Source organism: Cuculus canorus, chromosome 4, assembly GCF_017976375.1.
Source record: "Cuculus canorus isolate bCucCan1 chromosome 4, bCucCan1.pri, whole genome shotgun sequence".
Lineage (NCBI taxonomy): Eukaryota > Metazoa > Chordata > Aves > Cuculiformes > Cuculidae > Cuculus > Cuculus canorus.
In genome coordinates, this window is record NC_071404.1 from 26,699,957 (window position 1) to 26,720,226 (window position 20,270).

Below are 20,270 nucleotides of genomic sequence, written 5' to 3' on the forward strand. Positions count from 1 at the left end.
TCAAAAGGAAGCGTGGCCAGCAGGTTGAGGGAGGTGATTCTGCCCCTCTATTCTGCTCTCGTGAGATCCCACCTGGGGTATTGTGTCCAGTTCTGGAATCCCCAACATAAGAAGGATATGGAGCTGTTGGAACAGGTTCAGAGGAGGGCTACAAAGATGATCAGAGGTCTGGAGAACTTCCCATATGAGGACAGATAGAGAGAGTTAGGGTTGTTCAGCCTGGAGAAGGCTCTGAGGAAACATTCCAGTGACCTTCCAGTACCTGAAAGTGGCTACAAGAAAGATAGGGGGGGAACGGTTTACAAAGGCTTGTAGTGACAGGACAAGGGGAAATAGCTATAAATTGGAGAAGGGCATATTTAGACTAGACATAAGGGGAGTGGTGAGACACTGGAACAGGTTGCCCAGGGAGGTTGTGGATGCCACCTCCCTGGAAGTGTTCAAAGCAAGGCTGGATAGGGCCTTGAGCAGCCTAATCTAGTGGGAGGTGTCCCTGCCCATGGCAGGGGGATCGGAATTAGATGATCTTTAAGGTCCCTTCCAACCCAAATCATTCTATGATTCTACAATAAATATGCTATAGCAATGCCTTAGTTACAATGACATCCTACGCCTAAGTTACACTGCAGCTGAGAAAAAATTTTGAGGATGCTAAACTTCAGGAACTAAAGCTGTGCTATTTTACTATCAGCAGTATGTGGTGTGTGTGTAGATAGGAGAAACAACAGTTCACCAGGAGTCAGAAGATCAAAGAATTCAGGTGCTTGCTGGATCGCAGCCCTTCTCTTGTAACTGACCAGCTCCTCAGAGTTATCTAACTGTATGAAACTGAAACAGCAAAAGATGTCCCTATGATGGGACACTCAATCTGGCAGAAGAGCCTGTGCACATATGTGGCTTTTGAAAACTGATGTCTTCTTAAGGCTGCTGTTTGTGGGGTAGGCGAGCGCCAGCGTACAGGCAGAAAAATGGCATGAAAGTATTTGTGCTATTTTAAAAGATGAGAAAAACAGTAACTTGACCACTTTCATGGGAAAAGCAAAACTGGTATCTATATTTCGGCTGTCCCAGACTCTCGGGCTACCTTACTTAGGAATCCAGATCTTTATGTCCTTACTTGTAAATTGGTATTGATAGACCTTCCCACCTTGCTGATGGTTATGAGGATGACAACTGGTAATATGATTCCACCATCCTAGGGGTTCACAGATTCCAAGTCCTACAGTTATAGTCCCTGTAAGGTCAGTACAAATGTATCTGGCACAGTTGCAGAAATCTAGTCTTTATTCTAGTGAACTTTACTAAAATGCAGTTTTCTGAATTTAATAAATTTCAAATTCTAAATTTTCCCAAATAGTGATATAGTCCCAGGTCCTTGAAGATAATGGAAACAGGACTACAGCTTTAACGTAATAAAAAGCTTCAGAAATTTAGGTGTGTGTTTTTCTTTGCTGTGTGTTCTTTGTGTGAGAGCCCATGGAGGGTTGGAAATGCAAACAGTGAAGTGCAAGGGAATGTGATTTTGTACCAAGAGAGCACACTGTGGCTAGAGGACCAATTGCAATTCCTCCTGTATGTGTGAATAGTTCTTACCCACCAAATGAAAACGTTTTACTTTGGTCCATGAGGTCTGTTTGTTGAAAAAGGTCTTCTGGCCAGTGAATCATTTTTCCCTGAAAAATGCCATTAAACTTTTAATTTGAACCAGGCAACCAACAACAACAGACAGAAGTAACTTGTTCAGAACTCCATTAGCATTTTACTGTGTTGTGGTAAAATGGCAAATATTGTACTTTTCACTAGAACACAAGACCTGTATCATTCAAAGAATGTTGCACATTTTCATCTAAACAGTGACATGATTCTGAAAATTGTGCTTTTCATTAAACGAGATGTTGCAAAACATGTATGTTTGGATGAAGTGTCATGTAGAAAAAAATTGAACCAATTTGGTGATAGCTTTTTACTTTAAAGTAATCTTTCAGGAAGTATTTATTACTTTTATTATACATTTTAAAAGGGTTTTAAAACTGAAAAACTAGTAAAAGCTTTGGAATCATGCAGAAATAAAATGTTTAAATTGAGGATTTTTTTTCCGCAAAACTTCTTCAACAAGAAAGTTGTAGCTGTTTTCTCCCCTTCTGTTTCTGACTGGAAAATGAAAAGTCCAAACCAGGTTGTGGTCAGAAAGTTAGTGTTAGGTCATAATTCTTCTTGCCACTCTGTTATTGATACTAATTCAAGCCATAAGCTGTGTAATACTAATTACAAAGTGAGAAGCTTAATTCAAGGCTTCTATATATGTAAACATATATAAAAATACATATGCATGCACTTGTATGCATACATACATATATATGCACACATATACTTATTCTCTCTTGCTAAACATTTTCTGTATATCATGAATGCTGCCTTTACTCACTGAAGCATCTTTGTCACAGGGTTTGTAATGTGCTCTAGATTCCTGCCTCAGCCAGCTCAGTGGACAGCAGATACTTCTGCCAGTCTGATAGTGTCTAATTACAGAGCCAACGGGTGCGTATTTCAGTAGAACACTCTGAGATGTTGAAAGATGATATTCTGAGACAGAGACGGGCATATCACCCATTGATTTAGGTCACAGAAGCAATTCACTACTGCATGAATAACATTAGTTGAATGTTATATCCTAAGTAAAAACCTTTAAGAATCTCATGTGTGATAAAGGTTGGCATTAACATTTCAGCTTTTGCCAAAGGACTATACCAGCTCATTAATCTTAGCAAATAAATATTCCATTTTGCTAGAATACTGTTACTCACATAATATATATATGCTGCTTTTTTTTTTTTCTTTATATTTGTAACTTTGTACTTTACACGAACCAGGTTTAAATTTGCGGGCGATGCTACAATTGAAATAAACTATACATGGATAGGAATGCAAATGATTATTCTTTCCACTTCTAACCAGGGAGTTAAAGCATGTGTTTATGCCTTCTATCCAGAGAGAGATTCCTCTCACTGCTGGGCTTGTCTGTTTACCTGCTTGCAGACAGGTCATGTAAAAAGGTTTTAAAAAAGAAAATATTACTACTATATTATGAGCAATGGCTTTATGCCCCAGGGTCTAGCAGTGGTCCTTACATCACAAGTAGAAAACATTGGCTTGGACCTCTTCCTCTGCTCTGAATTTGGCCAGTTCTTAGCTGTGCTGCAAAAACATCCACATTATGTGTTTTAGTCCAAAGATAAAGAGCCACTCAAAGTCAGCAAGGCAGACATAAAAATGTCATAAAAGATATTAAAGAAAATCCATAGCCCTGGGAAAGCAGTTCATGACAAGTATACTGAGGAAATAGTCTAGTGTTATTATTCAGTAATTAATTTTCCAAATTCCCCTCACAAATGGGAGTGTGAGTGACTTCTTCTCAGACTTGGGCAACTGGTTAGGGCCAGGGTAGCTATGGGACCAGTAGAGAAACATGAAGTTTTTGCTGCCACTTTGTTTGCATCCGTATCCAGTAGCCAGGGATAAGATAGATAGAGAGAGGAAAGTCTGGACCCAGAGATGTCTGTGGGAGTTTTATGGTGTACCTATTTAACTGGCTTTCAGAAGCACCATGGAAACACGCAACTGTTATACTATATTTCCAGAGCTACTGAGAAGTCTGTTATTATTGCCATGACAGCTGTTATACAGAAAAGGTAAATTATCAAACACATATTTTAGGAGTATGATTCCCAATTATTTCATATTTCTGCAGCTCCAGTACTATACAATTTAAAAGAAAAATACCCCAAAATCATGGAAACAACTTGGAAAGCCTTACATTCTATAATATATTTGTTGTTTTGCACTCAGACTGACTATCAAGATTTCTATTTAAAGAGGTTCAAGATGTTATATTTCAGTAATCTTCTCTCTGTTTTATCATTTACTTTGTTTTGTTTCACTGTCTTTTTTTTGGTCACATTTTTCATGTTTCTATTTCTACACTTAGTTTGCATTACTCTGTCAGTATCCTGACATTTTTGTTTTTGGTTTATTACCTATTTTTAGTTATTTCTGTCTTTTCAGCCCTTTTTTCAGTCCCTTGCATCCCTTCATTTTGTTGCTCATCTTCTTAGTCTATTAAGCCTTCTCTTTTTTTATCAGCAATTTCTTACTCTGTTCTGTGCTCTCTCTTTATGCTAAGATACATGATGACACCCCTCATGAGTTTTGCAGAAGACTTACTCAGTTAATGATTACATTTAGTTGCAACTATGTCTGATAGATGTCAGTCAGATGACAGAGGGATAGGTTTCCCCCACTTGTACACCAAGGGGCAATGAAATCCTCATTTGCAAACCCCCTAATCCACCTGATAGAGGAGCCTAGGAAAAGAGAGCCAGGCACAAAATAAGAAAGATCTGGTTTTCTCATCTTCAACCATGAAGAGGGTTGAACTGGTGCAACAATTACTTTTTCTCTCTGGACAGAAGAAACAGAGCATCTGTTCCTGTGTCACTGAAAGTGGCCTCTGTGCCATAAAATGGTGCAGGTCCTGCTGCTGGTGGTTTTCCCTACTTGATCCTCCCAGGCAAAACGTAAACTCTTCAGGTTGATGTAGTAAAGCAGATACTGCCTTTGGACACTTGGGGAGATGGTAGGACTGTGCTGTTAAGCTAGGAGCTGTAAATGATGTAGAGGATTGTTACTAAAAGAACTTTATTTCTGTCTGAAACCTTAAATACCTTCCTTTGCACTCTGTCTATGCAGACACTTTAACTGAAGCACACTCAGCCCATGTGCATGGGGTTTTCTGAATCTAAGACACAAGTTGCCAACTTGGGTCAAATGATTTCCATAAGCTTCAGGATTCAATGAGAAACTCATTTACAGGAAGTGTGAGAATGTAGTCAACCTAAGTTGCTCCAAATCTTTTGATTTGTTCATCTATTCAACTTCCACAGCCCACATAAAGTTTTATCATGCCCATTAACCAGAGAATTATCTTCTGGTTAACTTCAGCTAAGATTTTATGAACATTTGTGAGTTACATGAGATAATTTGAAATTTGTTATGTAAGGTTGTAAAAGCTCAATTTCTAAAATGTGTCTCTATTAATTTGTTTGCGTTGCTTGTCATTTATTCTGTTTCTGCCACAGTTTCAACTAGGAAGGAAAAGCACAGTGTTCAAATGTTGTTCTGCTGATTTACCTCAAGAGCGTATTCATAACTAAATAATACAGGCTATAACCATCGAATTGGGTAGCAATATAAGAACTAGCATAGATTCTCATTAAAAAAAAAAACCTGTAAATCTCTCTGTCTTCACTCTTATATTTAACTACCAGTATGACTCCAGACAGGTGATGGGAACGTTTGGCTTTCCTGGTGTGAGAATTTCTTGCCAGAGACAAGTTCTATGTGCCTATAGCACAGAAAACAAGGTGTTTACTAAAAGAATTAGTCAATGCCCTTGATATTTTGCAGGACAAAGAAAGGTATTTCATCACTCCCACATTAGGAAAAAATGAAGGACTAAACATAAAAGTGACTCTGCACATACACCATCCACTTGATATCTTTCCAGATCATTTTACAGCTTTCCATTTTTCCGTCTCTTCAGCTGCTTATTTGTATGCTGTAGGGATACCGCAGACCTGATGTTTCACTAGATAATGACTCTCTATATCTGTGCTGCCAGCTTCTGGTGTCTGGGAACAAAGAGCTCTAGAGATTACAGCTAAGAAGGAACAAGATTTTCCATCCTGTTGAATACTTTTGCACTTCAAAATGTATTTTCACTCCAAAGAGGAGGAAACAGGAAGTATAGGAAATTATCTTTTGACGAATATTTTAAGAATCCTTTTTGGTTACTTCTGGAAAGGTTGAACTCCTCTTCCTTCCAGCAACCCATGTGTGGCTGTTAAAATATTTGACAGTGTTTATGTAGAGTACTTGTCTTTTAGGACAAGCTAATCCTCTCACTTGAAATGTGTGAACAATGTGCTGCAGAGGAATCAGTGCTGCAGTAGCAGTGTAACAGATTTTGAACCCAGAAAACAGTAGAATCATAGAATCACAGAATCATAGAATAGTTAGATTTGGAAGGGACCTTAAAGATCATCTAGTTCCAACCCCCCTACGATGGGCAGGGACATCCCACTACATCAGGCTGCCCAAGGCCCCATCCAACCTGGCCTTGAACACCTCCAGGGATGGGGCAGCCACAACTTCCCTGGGCAACCTGTGCCAGTGCCTCACCACTTTCATAGTGAAGAAATTCTTCTTAATGTCTAGTCTAAATCTGCCCCTCTCCAGTTTATACCTCTCCTCTGGTCCTATCCCCACAAGCCCAGTTTTTATTGTGTTTGTTCCTAAAATTGAAATTCTGAGATCCATTCAAAGAGAAATACTGACCTGTCACAATATGCTTCCTTCCCAGAATGGGAGATGGAAAACTGTTACAGTCCATACATTTCCAAGGCTCTAGAAGTGATCTGTGAAACGTCAATGTTTTTCCTGAGAACTCTTAACTGTATGCCAAACCTTGTAAATACCTCTCTAAGCAGAATATGCTTTTTGCAATGACTTTGTTTCTTTGCATTTATGTAGTATGATAAATCTTGACTTCATTATGTGGCAAAATATACAATGGCATCTGCCCTATTTTGTAAATGTATCTTTACAGTTATTGCATGACATATTAAAAAAAATTATGTATTCACCCATCAAGGTTCATTTTCCATAGCTTGCTACAGCACGTTACGGAGATCCTTGCTTTTTATTTTCTAACTTGTGTTTATTCCTCTGCAATATTGGTCAAATAATTCAATATTATTTGCTGAATGTAATGGATAATTCAAAAAACTTGGAAATGCCTTACCACATTTTTAAAAAGCTAGGATTTTAGCTATTTATTTGAAAATAATATCATTGTTTAAAGCAATGATTCTCAGGCCTTTTGAAAATGCACCAATCTCTCTTATGCAAATTAATCCTTGTACTATTTACAGTCCCTTATTGTTTTCATCCCAGAAAGGAAAGATGTGGCATTAACTTTTACATACAAAGAAACGTGGCAAAAAATAAAATCTCAATTTTAGTGTGAAGCTTTTTACGACCAAGGGACCTGCCTCTCTTAGCTGGATTGGGCTTTGAATTGGACACTGAATACACACAGAATGTACTTTTTTATTGCTGATTGTTAGAATAAGTTGAAGTGAATGCACACTAAATATTAAGGATAAGTGTGTCCCCTCTGCTGTCATAATTTAGTTCAGTGTGGAGAGACCTAATGTATTCTAAGTTATTGTTGGCTCATAGGTGTGATGAATCTTAGCTAAGGCCCCCATCCTTTCTTAAAGGAGGCTGTCAGCAACACCTGAGCTAACAAGTTTAAACTTAATTTGGGTACTATCAGACTGTGTTTGTGCAAATGTGAATCATTGTTATAAAAGAATCAGACATCAACAAAACTGTGATGATTTTGTCATGTTTGGAAATGCACCAGGCTTTAAAATATATCTGTTTTTTGACAATGCTTAACTTGATTCACCATCTCCAAAACTTTCTAAAATAAGTACGGTTGTACCTTATTTAGATAAACAGCTTGAATTGCCTTAAGCTGGTGACTACAAGAACTTAATTCCTCCCTTTCCGTCTTCACATTTGAAAATAGTAGAATGTTGGATTGTGTTTTCAAGATGCAATTTTTTTTTGTGTAAATAATATTTTTAATTAAATTATTCAGTACTTGGATGTTACTAACACCTTACTTAATGTAATGGGTACTATTTGTTTTTTTCCCAGGTATCGACAGTGCCAGAGTTTGGTCGCATAATAATTTATACTACCAGTCTTCGTGTGGTGAGAACCACTTTTGAAAGATGTGAACTGGTTAGAAAGATCTTTCAAAATCACAGAGTTAAATTTGAAGAAAAAAACATTGCACTGAACAGTGATTATGGAAAAGAACTAGATGAAAGATGCAGGAGAGTCTGTGAAGTTCCCTCACTCCCTGTTGTGTTTATTGATGGCCATTATCTTGGGGTAAGTAATACACAGGCATATGTTTTATTCTGCAGTCTGGAAGAATAGATGAAAACTTTGATGAACGAGAAGAGTGTTTAGAAAATTGCCTGCAGTGCTGGAATGATAGAAACAATCAAAGACACAGATTCTTTTGTTGTGTGAGCTGAACAGATCCACACAGATAGGTTTAATCTGAAGATGCAAAAGACAACTGGGGAGAGGAATAAGAGACAGTAATACAATCTAACCTATTCATTGTTTCTTAAAAAATAGCTTATCTTTGTAGCTGAGGCCACAAAAATCCAGAGAAATATTTTTGGTTTCTTTCCCTCATGGGAACCTGTATGTATGATTGACCCAGTAAGACAAACACACATAGCATAAGCCTGTCATTTAGCAACATCTTTGTTGAATACGAAACTAACAGCTTGGGGTGTCAGACCTTATGCATTGAATTTCGTATTGTGTAGTCTGTATCAGGATCTGTAATCAGCTAAAAATTGGCTTAGGTACAGAATTGGTTAATGCTTAGTTTTAGAAATGTCTAGCAGTAAAACAGAGAAAACCAGCCCAACTCTGCCCTGTTGTAAGACATAAATTCCAAATGAAAAACTATAATCCAAATTTATACTCTGGCACTCTGGGTCTAAAAGCCTGTTGATATTTGAAATTACCTTTTCATTAAGTATGGCCTATACTTTTAAAATGTATTTCTCAGAAACTGAAAACCACAATGTTTTAAATAAAAAGATTCTGGGAAGTGCCACAAAGAAAACAGCTTGAGAGGAGGTATTTGCCTTGAGTGGTAAAGAACTAGCAATTAGCACCAACAGTGAGACAGTGATTTGTGAAGGCAAACTACATTTAAGCACAGTAGGATTATTATGTTTTTATTGCTTAACACTTTCATCTTCACAAAAGATTTAACTAATGAAATTAAATGTAATCAACCAGATGTAATTGATATCGGGCCTGTATAAACACTAAAATACCCTTTTTCCCAGTTCCCTTCCTAGCTCTCCATGTGCTCTGCATGAGGCAGGCTTCCCTGAGCATGATAACAAATGCAATTGCTGGTACAGGGCTCCCCAGACCACTATAACAACTGCAAAATCACCTGTGAGCAGAATATTAGCGTGGCGATCCTCAGAGCAGAGGATGCTTTAATCAAAAACTGAGTTTTCAGAGAGTTCTCCAACCAACAAGGAGTAGAAGTGTTTCATTCAAAAGCAGCTTAAAATTCAGCAGGATTCAGACTAAAATTTGCTCACCTAATTATCACATTAAAAATGAAAGTAGTGAGTTATGAGTGACTCCAAGAAAATCTCAGTCCATATGCGATCAATTTCTCAAAAGAATTCAGTTAAAATACTGAAATGGATTGAATAAATTATTTGCTCAGCTGTAGGAGATGTCTGGTTACGGCAATTTTTATATGATGGATGGCCCATTAATTCAGTACTTTTTTTTTAAAATTATAGGAAACTTGTCTTAACAGAGGAGCAACAGTGTAACAAGCAATTCAATCTCATTAATGCTATTTAAATATTGTATGAGAAACTTTGGAGAAGTATAGAGTGGAAGGCAAGTGAATAAGGAAGGTAGCTGTCTGAGGGAGAGACAAAGAGACAAATCTAGCTGTTTGACTACCTGGTATCACATCACAGGTAGTGAGCCAGTTTTACCTCCTGTAGGTAAAAAAATGAAGAAAGAATTTGGTCTTCTGGTCTACAGATATTTATTACTGCATGGCAACTGCATTTACATTGTTTAACACAATAAAACAAAAAGTATTGATCGGCTAAAAAATAATGGAAAGTAATCAGACCTGGGGAGTCCTTTTTCTTTTCTTTCTTTCTTTTTTTTTTTTTTTTCCTAGTTAAATTAATGAGACACACTGTGGTTAAATTGAAGAGACTTGAGGTCCAGGGTAGGATTATAGTTATTTGAATAAGAGGTATATCATTTCTGGAGAACCTGCTTTGCTGGCAGGGAGCAGTGCAGAAGATGCCTGCTCTGCTCCCAGGGAGCTCCAAGGCCAGACGGAATACCGCCAGCCCTTTGCTCTGCCACTGTGTGTGCCCCTCACCTGTGTGCACAGATGAGGTTTCTGCCCTCCGCTATTCTCCCCTGATCATCAGCGTATTAGCAGCACCACTGCTTGCTACAGTATCGCTCTCTAATGTGCATTAGTTGAGACGAACCAGAATGGGAAAACCAAGCTCAGTGTGAGCAGATCTCAGGCAGCCTATGGCAACTGCCAATGGGAGCGCTGTCGTGGGTTGGGAGATGGGAAAGGAGAGCCCCAGGGCGAACCTGTCACTCACACTAGCACACCTATGTCCACACACTCTGGTAAATGTGGCAAAACCTCCATAGTTTTATGGCAGTTTTATTTCTCTGTCTTACTATGTCCTTGTAAGAGAGGCTGGCATTCATTCATTTAGGAAGAGAAATAAGGGTGGGGCACTTGGCATATTGAGAAGATCTAGCAACAAAGTTCTCCCCCATCTAGCTATTCAATGCCAGGTAGATGTAGTATCTTCAGAAAATAATGCATCAGTGGCTCCAAAGGAAGTAAGTTAGCTGGAACCTGTGCTGGGCTTCTGTTTCATTAAAATGTGATTGAAAACTAATTACAGAATTTGGTCTCGTTGGTAACACTGGACATTTCTATTATATTTTTTTATCATAATTGTCTTCTGATATGCAAATGCTACACAGAAATCCAGAAGCCTGGTGTGTCAGTAAATTCATAATGCAATATTTTTTTCTCTCTCTTTTTCTGTCTCTCTTTTTAATATTTTGAATATTTATTTCCTGGCAAATACCTCTTTGAAAGAAATTGCATGCAGCAATACAAAGGAGAATCTATATTGAGCCATGCATATTTCAGTGAGTCATAAGGAAAAAAAAAACCCAACCCCTAATTAAAATATGAACAGTTTTGTAAGGAGACAAGATTATTTTTAATGAGAGAAATGTAACAAAAGCACTATAACACAGCACATGTGTGTCTGGTGGATTATAGGGTACACAAATGGTTGAGAAGCATGGACAAGGTTATTAGAGCACTGCAGGCTTTATGGATAAATCTTCACAGAGCTGTGGAATTTATCATTGCCTGCACAGGGGGGGATGAAACAAACTTGCAGATTGGGCAGAAGCAATAGAAAAAATCATATTTAGCCTGTGTCAAGCATAGTCCTGCGTGCTGCAGTCCAGCAGATTTCTTAATCTAATATTTTCAAGACAGAATCATTGCATTTCTTGACAAAAACTCTTTAAATATCAGTCTCTTGGGAAACTGCAGGTTCTTTCTGCAGCATGCTCTTTACTAGCTGATCTAATCCATTCTTTTCACCTGAGGCTGTCTGCATCTGAAATGGAATTATGCCATCTGCTGGGACACCAAAGCAAAATAAAAAATGCCTTTCAGAATAGAGAAAGCCACACAGAATAAAAATTGCGGCATTCATTTACTCTTTTAAACAGACACTGAGGATTGTTACAGTTATGTAATGATATGAATGGCTCTTTGGCAGTAAAACTATAATGTAATAATTGCATTGAGTCACCTAGCATTTTCCCCTTGTTTCCTCCATTTTGCAGTTTAACATTTCAGAAACAGCAGGGTTCAATTAATCTGGTGGTTCCTTTTCACATCAATCTTTCAATTCTTTGCACACCAAAGCCAACATTTGTGCTGCTGGTACTATACTGCAACATCCATTCTCTCAGTTTATGGGCAAATTTCCAGGCATTTAATCACACCTTTATGCACATCTGCTGTCAAGGGGCACCTTCTTGTGAGAAGTGTAGTGTTGCAGGCTCAAGAGCATCTGAGCTTTAGGAAAAGACAGGGGTATATACAGCCTGTCTTCTTGGTAAGCCACAGTGAAAAAACATGGCAGGTCAGTAATAGTAAAGCGTCTGACTGAATTCTGCTTCCTTAGGAAGAGGCCTTGTCCATATACTTGGCAAAGGTTTGTTTTTAAGGCAATAAAGGATGCAATTTAACTGTACAACAAATGTATCCACAAGAGAGACATTGCAGTGCTGTGCTAATTGTTCTCTGTGTTTAAGAAAGGATGTGGATAAGAGGTTGCTTCCCAAAATCAGCAGGTTATCTAGTACAGTCAAATGCAGAGCCATATATCTATGCATATTCCTTGATGAAGAATTACATTGTGAAAATGTTAGTGGTTTACATTCGAAATATGTGAGCAATGGACTGACTCAATGACATAACAGAGCTGGGGCAGTAGGAAACTTAATGAACCTTGGATTTGTCCTAGTTCTGCAATTAGGGGGATAAAACTTGAAATACAATGTTAATTTCTGGTCATTCCCAAGAGAAAATTGAGAAAATATTTTGAAGAATGAAACAGGCTAGAAAACCTGTTGATTCATTTAGCCAAGGCTATGGCAATTCTCTTCCAAAAGAAGCGCAAAGACCTGACTGCAGTTCCTCGGCTCCTCAACCGTAATAGAGAGCTATAGAAGTTAGCAGATAAATGACTCACAGGTTGCCACCTTGAAATTTAACTGGTTAAGAAAACTGAAAAGTCCCTTCTCCCTGCTGCTTCTCTAAATTTTATGGCCACTGTCCTTGATCCTTATGCAAGTCTTAGGCAGGACAGTCCCTTTTAATGTTTCACACCTCTTTATGGGTGGACTGAGCACAACCTTGGAAGAAAAAGGCGTCACTTTCTGGTCAGAAAGCAGCTACTGGACTTTTTTAGCAGCTGCTTTAATTACTCTATTAATTACAGACTCTGTGTGTTACAATTCACAGATCCAAAGGGAAGGTTAACCTCTGCAAAGTATCTTTTATTCAAATTTCTCTTGAGGCAGCTGTTAATCAGAAAAGACATGCTGAAACACTTAAAAGAGTTGATAGCCATTTGAATGTTTGGGTTTTAATTTTAAAGCCATAGTAATGAGACTTTTCACTTTGAAAGTAACACAGCTGACTGACTGTCATTTGACGTATAAATCCTTTAAAACATGAATCTATACTGAGAAACCTGTCAGATTTTTAATTACATTTCTGCAAAAGCCAGTGAGCATTATCATACAACATCACTGTAACACAGGGCAGAAGCCTTGGGAATGCTTTTGCCAACCATTGCTGCAGAGAAGAGATCCTGCCCTAAAAGAGGGCAAAGCACGGCTTGTCTCGCTTAAGGAATTTACAGTTCTACAATTACATCAATACAACTGCAAGTCCTTAGTGTCTCTGCATCAGTTGGGCAGCACAAAATTTTCTTAAGCTGCTGTAGTGTTTTCAGGCCCTGAGCAGATACTCTGTGGGTCACCTTGGCAAGCCTTTGCTTTATTGTGCCAATTGGTACTGTTGCCCATTCTATGTTAAAGCAGAGAAAAATTAGAAAGTAAATGAGAAAGAGACCAACAGACTGCTAAAAGCTGCTCTTCTGGAGATAGAGAGGGCTCTAATGTATATGTCGAAGTTGGTTCACTCTGTGCCCATGATCTATAAGAGATTTCAATAGAAGAAGCACCACAAGGAAGGTTGGCCGGTCCACATCTCCTGTCATCTTCTGTGACTAATTAACAACAGCTAATTAACTTGTAAATACATCTTTTTTTTTTAAAAACAAATCTCTTTGAAAATGTAGCACTATAAGAGTATTGCTCACTGAAAAAGTGGCACTTGCATCTCCTGAAATATTAATATTTTGCTTTTTATATCTGAAATGAAAATCACCAAACAGAGTCAAAAGAACATTTTTGTATAAAGCCAAGCAAAAAGGCTTTCTATGGGGAAACTAACCTTTGTAGGGAGTCATACAAAATCCTTTGCAACATTTCAGTAGTCTTTAGCTGACTTTTGGGCTGTAAAAGTCATTTGTAGCCTCTGCTCTCCCCAGTAGGACATTGTGGATGGCTGGACACTAACATGTACATTACCAATCCATACGTGTCTCCTGTGTTCTCCAGCAGCTTTTTCTTTACCTCCCAGCAGCAAGGATAGCAGTGCTGATGGCAAGCTGGGGCTGAGAGACCCTTCAGCCAATCATGGGCAGCTCATATTAATGGCATGTCCAAGCTGTGTGCCAGCATCCCACCGCACCTCCCAGCTTGCATCAGAAGGAAACCCAAAGATGAAATTTAACAGTCTGGGCCTGCGGAGACTAGCAAATGGGGGGATTGCGATGGCATGAACTCCCCACTCAGCCTAGATGTGGCCAGTCACCCTTAGGAGTAAGTAAGGGCTGCGTAATTCCTTCTGTCTGCACCACAGTTTCCTCACGTTTTGTTGGCTTCTTGTGATACACTGATCAAAAGTGTCTGTGTTTGATAATATTTAGTATTCAGTGAATTTGGTTACATAAGTGAACTGTAAGCACTGAAATGTGGTCCTCTAATTAGAAGAAAAGGGGAAAAAAAGGTTTACATCATCTTTGACATTTCATTTTGCCTGCAATTATCTGTTAGCATTTACTTTCAGAAGGAAAAAGGAACAACACTTTAGTCGTGCCTCAATTCCGACTATAGAACCCCTCACAGGCCTGATGTACTCAGACTAAATAATGATTATATATTGTTATGTGTGACTTTTGTGTTGTTACAGCATTCATAGATTCATAGAATAGTTTGCTTTGGAAGGGACCTTAAAGATCATCGAATTCCAACCTCCCTGCCATAGGCAGGGTCACCTCCCACTAGACCAGGCTGCCCAAGGCCCCATCCAACCTGGCCCTGAACACCTCCAGGGATGGGGCAGCCACAGCTTCCCTGGGCAACCTGTGCCAGTGCCTCACCACACTCATTGTGAATGATATTTTCATTACCCTTTTTCTCCTTGTGTTATACATTAAACAGTTTATGTCTTAATCCAACTCTCAGCTGCCAGAATATTTGAAATACAATTTCCTTCTCTCATTTTGCTGCATTCTTGGATGTGTAGTATATTTATATATTTGTAACTTTTGATGTAGTAACTAGACGTATTTTTTATTTTGTCTGGAACCATACTCTGTAAAATAGAGATTTTACACTTGTCACCTTTTACAAAAATGCAGTACATGACACCTGGTGACAAACCTCAAACACTGCTATCAGAACTGTGGTTAGATTCTCCTCTCCTAGCTTTCCTGAGGCTGACCTAATTACAAAATACTTAATGTAAGTCAAATTTGTCCTCAGCCTGTTTAAATTTTCAAGACCTCATCTCCTGATTATCTCTGGTCGTTTTCATGATAAACTAGCTGACCTTTTTCTTCTTCCTAATAGGGTGCCGAGAAGATTTTGCTAATGAACGAATCTGGGGAACTGCAAGATCTCTTAACCAAAATTGAGGTAATTTTATTTCTGCAAATAAACATAAAGAACATACATCGAAATTTGCAAATGAGACTTTTTTTTTTTACCAGCTCCTTTTCTTTTGTTATAAACTTATGATCCTGATTTCTTTTTTCTTTTCTCCTTTGAATGAATGATATCACAGTATTGCAGCCCATTAGGTTTAAGAATACACGAGCGGCAGTAACATCAAACCAAAATGTTCATCTTTATGTTCTCTTGGTTTTACCACAGAGGGAAAGGCAAGTAATTTTCCCTTTCCTATAACTTTGACATCATCTTTGTTATTTAACCTTCATTATGCCCTGGAGGAGCCAGGCCTCTTGTGTGGATGCTGCCCTTCTTCTCTGTGCACTGCAGTAAATGCACTGGGAACCTGCACATCTGCATTCTCATTAGACCTAAAATGGACATCTACGAAACCTGGGCAAATGCCAGTAGTTTCCTGTTGGCATTATCTCAAATTACAGGTTATCATGTCTTTCTGCAGCTCTTAGTTTGCCTTGTCCATTGAAGTTCTCTGAGTTATATAGATAGCAGGGTCTGTAGAAAAGGAATGTATTGCTATTAATTATCTTGTTATTTTGATATCATCCCTAAAAAAATTAAGATAACACATGAACTTCAGACGTGCGTAACATCAACGATAAAAAAATGTTAGAGTGAATATGATATTTGTAGAAGATACTGATGAAAGAGCCAAACAAATATACATCTAGGTCATAGAGTCGTAGAATCATTAGGTTGGAAAAGACCTCAGAGATCATAAACTCCAACTGTACCTGTCTACTACTTTTAACCATGTCCTCAAGCACCTCATCTACCCACCTTTTACACACCTCCAGGGATGGTGACTCAACCACCTCCCTGAGCAGCCTGTTCCAGTGCTTGATAAAGCGGTTTTGCATTTGGTTATTGTTGTATTAACTATATGGAAAGGTAGTTACTTACAAGCATAATGAGCAATATTGAATGTAAAGACTACAAATACTATTCTTTTAAAAATTTGAGAATATTTGCAATAGTGTCCAATGAAGTAAACCACCATCATAAATTATGAAAGCAGTGGCCACTCTTGAGATAAAAAGAACGTTAATTCTGCATTAAATATTTCCAAACATTGTCCCTGGAGAAGTTAGTAGTAATAGAAGTTGTTTGCCCATTAAAATTTATGAGCTATGGGACAAAAAGAAAAACTGCCATTTTTTGCATGTTCACCTGATGTGTCAATAGATAAATGCCACTCTTAATGGTTTTGCAGAAATCTCTTCAGTTTTCTTGATGAAGCTACAAGAAGGATTATGCTATCTGTACATATTTTAGTATACTCTGATAATAGCTTGTGATTACTTTTTCAGTGCTGCATAATTCCTCAGTCTAACACTAGCAGTAATTGTATGGATTTTTGTTTTTCCCTTTTAAATAAATATGTAAAGTCTTTATTCAACAGTTCAATATTAAAGCCATACCTCTGTACTGTGGTAAGTACCTAATGTGATGTAGCTTTTATTTCTATAATACAGAACTTTAAGGCAACCATTAAACAAACTAGGAACATTTTCAGCAAGGGAAACTTAAAAATGTCTTTGAAGTATCTTCTTGTGTTTTCAATTGTCTTTAATCCAATACAGAATAGAGTAAAATTTTAGTTTTACTCAGGGATTAGGACAATTGCAGGAGCCTAAATCTTGATTGCAACAAATTTCTCCAGGTGTAAATGTGGAATATTGATGTTCTTTCTTCTTTAGAGTTAAAGCTTCAGCATTCTACACCCATAAATCTGAATATGCAACTTATTTCCTTAAGAACTGCTTGTCAGATGCTATTTTGATAAAATTAACTCTAGCTGTGATAGGAACAATATGTTCAGAATGAGCATGCAAATGTTAAAAGTCATGATATGTTAACATAAAATATAGAAAATATAACATCAATATAAACTGCCTGGAGTTTAGATTCAATCAGTTATGATACCTTCTAGAACTGATCTAGACCTAAACTACATCAAAGTAGAGTATTTAAGCTATCCTTTTGTTAGTTATTTCTGCAAGTATAAATAAAGGCTACTGAGACATGAGTTATGAACCTGTGCTGAACCTCTCTCATCATTGCATGTGGATCTGACCAAAGGAAATTGCAGATGTACCAGTCTTCAATGGTAGTCTTCAATACGTCAGGATGGGGGATGGGTATGGCTCAGGATGGGAACCAGAATGATTATTCTCAGCTGTGCTGGAGACCTCATTGTCTTAAAGCTTCCAGTGGTTTGACAAGGTAACATTTTTGTCTTTCTCGTTTTCTTCTTTGAACAGAGAGTCCAGCATCCTCATGAGTGCCTCTCTTGTGGGGGCTTTGGTTTCCTGCCGTGCTCAGTGTGCCATGGAAGCAAGATGTCTGTGTTTCGTAACTGCTTTACGGACTCTTTCAAAGCCCTCAAGTGTACTGCTTGCAATGAGAATGGGCTACAGCGCTGCAGGAGCTGTGCAGGCTAAGAATGGCATCTCCACATGTACAAACTGATTTTATGGTACTACACCAGTTTGTAATATGATTTTTTAAAATTAATCTGTTTATTCAATTCAGTCAATAAACATCCATTTGTAGTATACTTCTCCTGGTTTGATCATTTAGGCTGTTTAAATTAGGTTGCTGACCATAACATGAACTCTGAAATAAATCTTTCTACATTCTTTATAGAGAGATTTGTAGTCTGGCAAACTTAGCATATTAACAGCCCTTCAGATATGAAGTCTTCCTTTTTTTTTGGAGGGGATCATTGCCAATGGTATGTGTTTCTAAGTCACGACCTCGAGATTACACAAAATGAAATTTAACCTTCAGATTATTTAGCAGCTGCTGCTTTCAAGATCAATGAGAATAAATATTTTGTGATGTTGACTTGCCTAAATCCATTCCAGTTAGCACTACCCTGAAAAGTCACTAGGAGTGAGTTCTGGCTTGAATTCTAAGTGACAACAGAGTAACAGAAACATTTCTTAGAACTCCCATGAATCAGCTTTCTCTTTCAGTATTGCTTTGCATTCAGCACTCAAGTAATGCTGTTAAACAAAGTTACATAAACATTTGACAGAGTAGATGTTGATAACCATTGCTGTACTACCTTAGAGCTTTGTGGTCCCACGTCACAACATATCTTACAGTGATCAAGTGAGAACGCCAGATAGTTTTATAAGTTGCATATAAAGTAATAGAGGATGAGACTTCTGCTTTTTCAGCTTAGTAACTGCTGTGGTTTGACAGCTAGCCTCGTGAATGTTTTAGGGCACCCATTGTCTCCAGGAGGGCCACTGGTCTATGTCCTGGAAACTGCAGCACTGTATACACCTTTGTCATTTTTGGGGGGTTTCGCTGATGCAAGCAAAGAAAGTAGGAAACAGCCAGATTTCCTTTACATTGTTTTAGACACAACTGCAATATAAAGCAGGATAGCTACCCCTGCACAAAATGTAAAGCCCCTTCAGATAACATTTGTGTTTCCTGATACCTTATTTCCCTCACCCAAATCAACGGAAAGCAGCATTTCCTCAAACTTCATTCCACCTACTACAGCTACAAGTGGTAGCTGGTGCTGCAGAGTTGGACAAGTTGGGCTAACTTCTCTATTACAACATTTGAATCTGAAGGTCTTGTGCATATTCTATGAGATATTGAATGTGCAGGCTTGAACGTGCTTATAAGATCCTACTGCTCCTACAGTGAGTCTCAGAGGGAGTGTCTGGGTCGTCTGCATAACATGAGAGACATTATGTTTTCTACAGAGGCCATCCACAATGCTTAGCAGCACCCCAACTATAAATCTCTGGATTGAAGAAGTTAATGCATGGGTAAGAAGAAAAAAAGATGATGTAGTTCCCTTCTTTTATTTAATACTGTCATATAACCTCCATTTCTGACTAATATTACTGTCCAGAATGGGAAAAAATACACCATAAAACAGAATATTGATTCTTAGAATGTCATCATTTCTGAGGCATGAAAACTTACTTTTTTTCAATTGTTAATACGCTATGGATCTAGGGAGTGAGCGCACTCAGAGTAGTGAATGCTACACTTAAAATGCCATAAGCAACTTGCCCTTGACATGAAGCAAATGTCAGTCTATTTGTGATACTGTAATTCTACAGTCTTCGCCCTTGAAAAGACATTTTGCTTGAAGAGATAGTCCATATCACCATTCTTCCACTGAAGCACTACCTGGTCAAATTACTTTAACTCGTCAAAGTATGTTAAATAATTTAAGTTCTACATTGATGGGGAATAAGAGTTTGAAGATAATTTTTCCCACCAATCAGAAAATGTCTTATCTTAAAAGTGAGACAAATATCCTAAATCCAGTTTTTTTCCTGACTTATCTCCAGAGGCCATGCAAGAAATCTAGAGAGACTGTCCTAGCCCAGGCACTATCCTTCTAACAGAGGCACTTAAGTCCTACAAGCAACAATAAGGCAAAACCTCCTTTGTTTTCTTTTTAGAAAGAGAAAGGATGAAGACAAAAAGCCACATTTTATAGAATAGCTTTTTTCAGAGGGTTTTATGGAAGACTAGTACATAATAAAATAAATTAATAAAATGCTGGACACATAATTCTCACACACAGAGCACTCTTCAGGAAATACATATTTTTCAAGAAGCCCATGACAAATTTTCATTACTAGAAGATTTCTTTTTTTCCTCTGTCATCAACTGAATTACCAGATTTTTCTCTGCAGTTTTATTTTCCTTGTAGCAGCCTGCATGTAAAACAAAACAAAAAACCCACCTTTATTTTTTACAAGAAGTTGTTTTAACTGCAGTTTACTGTCTCTGCCAGGGCATTGGGTCTGGCTTCTCAGCTATCTCCAGCAAATCTAGAAGCACTGAAGGTGACAGGATAATAACATTACTAACTGAGGAGCCAGTTCAGGGGTATGATA

At 38.0% G+C, this 20,270-nt stretch overlaps 1 protein-coding gene across 1 annotated transcript in view; it reads left to right on the forward strand.

Moving 5' to 3' along the window:
• The window catches only part of GRXCR1 (glutaredoxin and cysteine rich domain containing 1), a 37,785-nt gene extending 19,957 nt beyond the window's left edge, over positions 1–17,828 (forward strand). Inside the window, exons 3-5 of the mRNA XM_054066076.1 lie at positions 7,802–8,025; positions 15,268–15,333; positions 17,649–17,828. Of these exons, the coding sequence (XP_053922051.1) occupies positions 7,802–8,025; positions 15,268–15,333; positions 17,649–17,828 (470 nt within the window). The remainder of the gene's footprint in view (positions 1–7,801; positions 8,026–15,267; positions 15,334–17,648) is intronic.
• The last annotated feature ends 2,442 nt before the right edge of the window (positions 17,829–20,270 follow it).